The sequence below is a fragment of the Pelophylax lessonae genome, assembly GCF_965119305.1.
Source record: "Pelophylax lessonae genome assembly, chromosome: 12".
Taxonomy (NCBI): domain Eukaryota; kingdom Metazoa; phylum Chordata; class Amphibia; order Anura; family Ranidae; genus Pelophylax; species Pelophylax lessonae.
In genome coordinates, this window is record NC_138779.1 from 38,903,941 (window position 1) to 38,910,815 (window position 6,875).

General features: G+C 43.8%; 1 protein-coding gene across 2 annotated transcripts in view; it reads left to right on the plus strand.

The window, feature by feature from the left end:
• The window catches only part of AP5B1 (adaptor related protein complex 5 subunit beta 1), a 7,404-nt gene extending 871 nt beyond the window's left edge, over window positions 1–6,533 (plus strand). Inside the window, exon 2 of one of the 2 annotated variants that reach the window (XM_082273060.1) lies at window positions 3,611–6,533. In XM_082273060.1, the coding sequence (XP_082129186.1) occupies window positions 3,611–6,244 (2,634 nt within the window). In that variant the 3' untranslated portion in view covers window positions 6,245–6,533. The remainder of the gene's footprint in view (window positions 1–3,610) is intronic. The other variant, XM_082273061.1, reaches the window with a different exon arrangement.
• Window positions 6,534–6,875: the final 342 nt, after the last annotated feature.

Genomic DNA, 6,875 nt, shown 5'->3' on the forward strand with positions numbered 1-6,875 from the left:
TCAAACAAAGTGCATATGAAAAATATTAAAGATATTCAATCTCAAAATATTGCAACAAAAGTCCATGTGATTAAATACGTGACATGAATATTGAATAAGTCCTTTCGGAAATAACATATATAAAAGTCCACGTGTATATAAAGTGCTGTGATCTCTAGATAAACTCCTCCAACACAAAGGTGACCAAAACTTCTTAGTGACTGTGAGAAAATCCACCAGCAGAAGTGCAAGCCTCTCACCTTAATGTCTGACCCAGGTGCCACCCAGGGTCAGACAAAGCAGTCCCCTAACAGGGGTAATCAGTTATCAGCAACAAGGTATGAGCAAGAGGGTCCGGGATCAACACAGCTCATCCATCCATCCATATCACAGGGCCATAGATGAAAAAAGGGGAACAAAGCAAAGAAATCTAGTGCTCTCTGTATAACTTGATCAGGCAGAAGTTTAATTGAAAATCAGGGTACTCACAAAACGCTGTAGTATGCAAGTGCGATACAGCAATGTTTCCATGGAAGGGTGTGACGTCTGCAGCACGGTTTCGCCCCCCTGTACGCGTTACGTCTGCGCTCAGGGCTATCGACTTCTTCAGCAAGGGCTTGCACTTCTGGTGGTGGATTCTCTCACAGTCACTAAGAAGTTTTGGTCACCTTTGTGTTGGAGGAGTTTTTTATCTAGAGATCACAGCACTTTATATACACGTGGACTTTTATATATGTTATTTCCGAAAGGACTTATTCAATATTCATGTCACGTATTTAATCACATGGACTTTTGTTGCAATATTTTGAGATTGAATATCTTTAATATTTTTCATATGCACTTTGTTTGATTTAGCACAACATATATTATTTACTGGATAATGACATCCCTTCCCTCAGCCCAAAGCTTTCTGGGATACTCATGTTATGCATCCCAGGAGGCTTTTGGAACAATCTTCACTGTGCAGGTATGACTGAATATCATACAGAAGGCAGCTAAAAGAACCCCCAAAAAAAATCAGCCCCCTGATGAATAAAGAAGAGAGGATGGCGGCTGGTGATCCGGAGTGTGAAGGAGAAGTGGCAAGTTACACCAGACTTTGCTGGGGGTGAGTGTTTCCCAGCAGTCAAGGTAAGAGGGGAAGGAAAAAATGTAAGGGGGTAGGGGAGAGAAGTTCCTCTCTAAAGTGGTTCTAAAGGCAGAAGGTTTTTTTTTTTTTTATCGTAATGAATTCTATGCATTAATATAAAAACCTTCTGTGTGCAGCAGCCCCCCCATACTTACCTGAGCCCATCTAGACCCAGCGATGTTGCACGAATGACTCAGCTGTCCAGCACTCTGCCTCCTGATTGGCTAAGATGCTCAGCGGGTGCCATTGGCTCCCGCTTTTGACAATCAAATTCAGTGAGCCAATGAGGAGAGGGGGCGAGCCGGGGTGTCTCCATGTCTAAATGGACACACAGAGCAGTGGCTGCATAGCAAGCTACTTGCAGGAGGGAGGGGCTGGCGAGGGACCCGAGAAGAGGAGGATCCAGGCTGCTCTTAAAAAAAAAAAAAAAAAAAAAAAAAAACACTTCACAGAGAAGGTAAGTATAAAGGCCCGTACACACGTACCGATCGTCGGCATACAAACGTCGGCGGACGAAAGATCTGCCGATTGTACGCGTGTTAGTATGGTGCCTCCGACAGATGTCTGCGCACAATCCGCGGACAAAAGTCTTTCGTGCAAACATGAAAATTTTTGTCTGCGGACACCAGAACGGACGATTGTTCGCCTGTCAGTACAGAATTCGGCCGACAGACCGCAGATTTGCAAGACTGGGCATGCTCAGAAAATTAAAAACACAGGGAAAGTTAACCATTACATGACATCACTTCTGCAGTCAGCTGAAGTCTGCAGACAAAATTCTTGTGCTGTCCTTGTGCTGTCTTTGCACTTTTCAACAGACACCGACATCCCGGGGAGAAAAGACGAACATTTGTATGCCGACGATCGGTACGTGTGTACGGGGCTTTAGTGTCGGTTCACACTATGGTGACACGACTTCGGGGGCGACTAGTGAAGTCGCCGTGCACCGCGACTTCGGCGCGACTTGCACGGATTTCACATAATGGAAGTCAATGCAAGTCGCTCCGACTTTGGTCAAAAGTAGTGCAGGAACCTTTTTCTAAGTCGGAGCGACTTGAGTCGCTCCTATTAGAACGGTTCCCATAGCACAGAATGGAGCGCGACTTGTCAGGCGACCAAGTTGCCTGACAAGTCGCGGTAGTGTCAACCGGCAGTAACATGATTGTTATTTTAAAAAAAAAACAAGACTTTAGTATCCCTTATTATTTAAATGTATAGTTAGCCTTTAAAGCGACTAACTAAAAGTAAAAAACAACCCCCCTTTAAAAGAATAATAATAATTGCGTGTCCCAAGTCTCCAGTCTTTGCCCTCTTGCAGCGCTGCATGGGATTAAAGATTGGTTGGTTGGGGCAGCCCTGCAAGATTGTCAAGATAGTGTAGATCCGAAACATGATGGCTGGGCAAGGGGAGAAGAGCAGTTCAATAGGAGAATAATTCTTCAGGCATGAAAATGCATTTATCACACGTTTACAGGCACTCCCATTGAAGTCTGTGGCATCAAGAGTGCCTGAATACGTTTAAAAAAAAAAAAGCGAATGGACTTTTTGTTTTTTAAGCATAGGGCCTTGAACGTAGGGACATTGTGAACAGGGAACATCACAATTAATTTTTAGTCAGGTGTAGGGAAATTAGTAAAATGCTCAAGTGTGAATGGAGGCAACAGCGCCATTTTTCCCCTTTTCGGTACATGAGGCTGGGTATTCTATGAGTTAAAGGGAAATCATGCAAACTCTGTGTCCGCTGAGCTATAACACACTGGGGTTTATTTACTAAAGGCAAATTCACTCTGCACTACTATTGCACTTGGAAGTGCAGTCGATGTAGATCTGAGCAGGACATGCAAGGAAAATAAAACCGCATTTTTGCATGCACATAATTGGATGATAGAAATCAGCAGAGCTTCCCCTCATTTCAGATCTTCCCCCCTCATTTCAGATCTTCCCCCCTCATTTCAGATCTTCCCCCCTCATTTCAGATCTTCCCCCCTCATTTCAGATCTTCCCCCCTCATTTCAGATCTTCCCCCCTCATTTCAGATCTTCCCCCCTCATTTCAGATCTTCCCCCCTCATTTCAGATCTTCCCCCCTCATTTCAGATCTTCCCCCCTCATTTCAGATCTCCCTCCTCATTTCAGATCTCCCTCCTCATTTCAGATCTTCCCCCTCATTTCGGTTCTTCCCCCTCATTTCGGTTCTTCCCCCTCATTTCGGTTCTTCCCCCTCATTTCAGATCTTCCCCCCTCATTTCAGATCTTCCCCCCTCATTTCAGATCTTCCCCCCTCATTTCAGATCTCCCCCCCCCCCCCCCCTCGTTTCAGATCTTCTCCCCCTCGTTTCAGATCTTTCCCCCTCATTTCAGATCTACAGTGACTGCACTTCCAAGTGCATTTGCAGTGCACTTGTAGTGCAAAGTGGATTTTCCTTTAGTAAATAAACCCCAATGTTTGATCTTGCAGTGTTCTGTAACTGACACTGATAATAACTTTTTTTTTCTGTTCTAGGTTTTAATGCTGAATCTTTTATTAGAGTTCCCAACAACCTTGTGCCCAGAGAAAGCTGCAGGTGAAATTACTGCAGAGATCTTGATGAATATTTTACAACAAATGTCAACTTCAGTCAAAAGTATAAGTTTAAGGTGCCACCTCCTGTTAGCAATCGAGACTGTGCTGATCACCACTGATAACTTCAACTGCAATTGTAAGGTAGCCCTGGACTTTGCCTCTTTGCTAATGCACCTTATATCGGACATCAATGACAAGAAGCAGGGATCATCCAATAGGTCTGTACGCATCTTGGCTTGCGAGTGTCTTAGAGAACTGGAGTACTGCTACCCGGGGCTCCTGTCACAAAGGCTGGAACATTTATACACAATGCAGCAACAAGAAATTACTAGTGCCCATCAGTCATACACACTGCTATACAGTGTCGCCCTCAAGAATGCAATACAGATCTTAGCTCAGAAAGAAGGACCGTCTAATGGAACCCTTAAGCAAATGCTGACAAGCAATGACAGTTTTGTTTGGAGCGCCACAAAAGACATGAAGGAACTGCAGCCGTCATCAGGAGAGCAGCTTTTTCTGCTGCCATCAAACAATGAGACAAAAGAATTTAAATCTATCCTGGCTCTGCTATTAGAGGACTCCTATCTCTTTACTGCTGCATGCCAAAACACTCTCTTTTGGCAAATAACACAGATCGTTGCCATGGTTCGTACCATATCGCCCGTCATTTTCAAGTCCCAGCTCGTGCGACTGTTTGGGACAAAAGACATATCGTGTTTTCACAGCATTCTTCAGATGAAAGCAGTCTTCACAGATAGTTTGTTCACCGCTGAAGATGAGCACTTTCTCCTCCAGAGGCTGGTGGGGATGACGCAGCACCCGCTTCTCTCTACACCAGTGAAGCTGTTCTACTTAGATTGTCTGTTGCACTTTCCAGAGAACAGACCACTAAACTCGAACCCCGGGGAGAACCTACCAGTCTTACTGACTGTCCAAATGACATCATCCTTATTCCCCAACATTTTCATTGACTGTACCACAATGCTCTGCAGGCAGAATTTGCTGAGTATGGTCTATCTGGAAAATGAAGGCTATCGCTCTGAGAAGGGTATCGGATACTTGTTTGAACATCTCATGGCACTGTATAGCATGGTTGACAAAAATGCAGGCAGAGAGATTACATCAACCTTTTTCCGTTCTGTGTATCTTTTTGTACGCTACTTTAATTTTTGTGAAAAGCACATGGAGAACTTGACCAAAACTCTGTTAGAGCTGTACAAAAGCCAAAGTTCTCTCGCACTTCATTTTATTAACTTGATTAATCAGGCGCAGATTTTACTGGAATTTCAGCCTTGGCCAGGGACGTTGTCGAAGGGTTTACAAAGGCACATAGTCAACCTTCCTATGGAAAGTTCAACCATGAAGTTTCTTCGGTGCCATCTCAAAGTTCTCTCTAGAGTAGCTCAAGAGAATACCATTTCACAAACAAGTACAGTCCTCTTCTTAAGACGTTTGGTTTTTCAATCTGACCTGTGCCAGAAAGGGGACTGGGGTTTGGGCAACGCTTTGTTGTCTGTCTGCAAGCACATTCTCCAACATGAGCATCTAAATGTGGTCTTCATGCACTTGGCAGATCTTTTACAGCATCTGATGCACAGTTTTGAAGATATTGACATCCAAGACCGATCGCGCCTGTATTACATACTCCTGACTAATGTTTCCAGCGACAAGCTTGGTAAAATTCACAACATGTCCCCGATGGGTGGTCCAACAAAAACGAGGTCCTTGTCCTCGATAATGACTGAAAGTGAGAATTTCTCCACCTTGCTTACAATTCACAACACTGAGAAAGCAATTCTCTGTTTGAGTCCGATTCGTGATGAAAAAAGTGCTTTGTTGCCTTTTGCTGAAGATTCTATGGAAGAAAGTCTATCGGCTGAATTTGGTCTTGAAGATTACTATCAATACCTCGAGGACCACGTTTCCTCCTTGCTCCCTTTGAAGTACCATTTGACTTTCAAAGGAGATGTTGAGAAAAAATTTCATAAACTCTCATGTATTGTGCTTCACTTTGAACTTACGAATGCTAATTATGAGGAAATTGGTGACATTAATGTGATGTGTCTCTACGCCGACAGAAAACCTCCAGTGGTCACTATTTATTTGGTTCCCAAAGAACCGTATCCGTCCATATTGGGTGTAAATGCCACATTTAATGCTGAGGATGGCTGCACTTATGTTTCAAGACTTGAACCTCTGCATATTGCCTTCCCAGAACTCTTTTCTTCTCTTCCTTTGCCAGCATCGAGCCCATTAGATGCCCGGTACCACCTGTTTCTAAGTCTCTGGCAAAGTATGCAGCCTGATGATCAAAGCCAGTGTGAAGAAAGCATATTCTGCCACAAGATGTCAAGAGAGTCTCTACAAGTCTTTGTGCAGTCCCATTTCTCAAAATTTGTGGTGTCGCATCGTGACCATGAATACAAAATTGCCATACTGCTACCACCCAGATTCCACATATTAATTCATGCTCGGTATCACGAGGACTTGGCTTGTTTTGACATTAGAACTGATAACTGGAGAATACTGCCACACTTGAATTCCCATCTTCGTGATCTGTCAAATAACACCTGAAAAAATGATTATGAATGTTCCAGTGGTGGCACAAAAGCGGTCGATCATTTTGAGTGCTGAATACGGTTTCAGTTTGACAGTTTAGAAGTTACCAATGAGTGGAGGGGGAAACTTGGCCTTATCCCTCAGGGCTGCAGCCATGTGACTAGATAAGTTTCATTCTGATGAATAATGGTTTAGCCTAAAAAATATCTACTTCTGTACCCAGTACAGCACTTATATGTGATAAAGGGAATCCGTCAGCATAGAAAAATGGCCGAATGCAACGCTGACTTTTTTGGAACGTGCAAATTACTTCCCTATTTAGAGATTTCAAGATTCGAAAAAAGCATGCAGCCAGTTAGACGTTGGGACATATATTTGTTCCCAGTCAGTAATGCCTCGTACACACGCATCGATTATTGGCCGGGAATTTTCGGCCAACGTCCGATCGGCCGATTTTTGGTTTGTTAGTATGATGCTTTCGACAACCGACTCCGACTTTTCGACCGAATAAAATCTGGTGTGCAGGCTATAAAATTTTTGTTGGCCATCAACACAACGGCCGATTTTCCGTCAGTCAGTACAGATTTCGGCAGACAAAAATCAGATGAGCAAGACTGGGCATGCTCAGAGAAGAAAAAACACACGG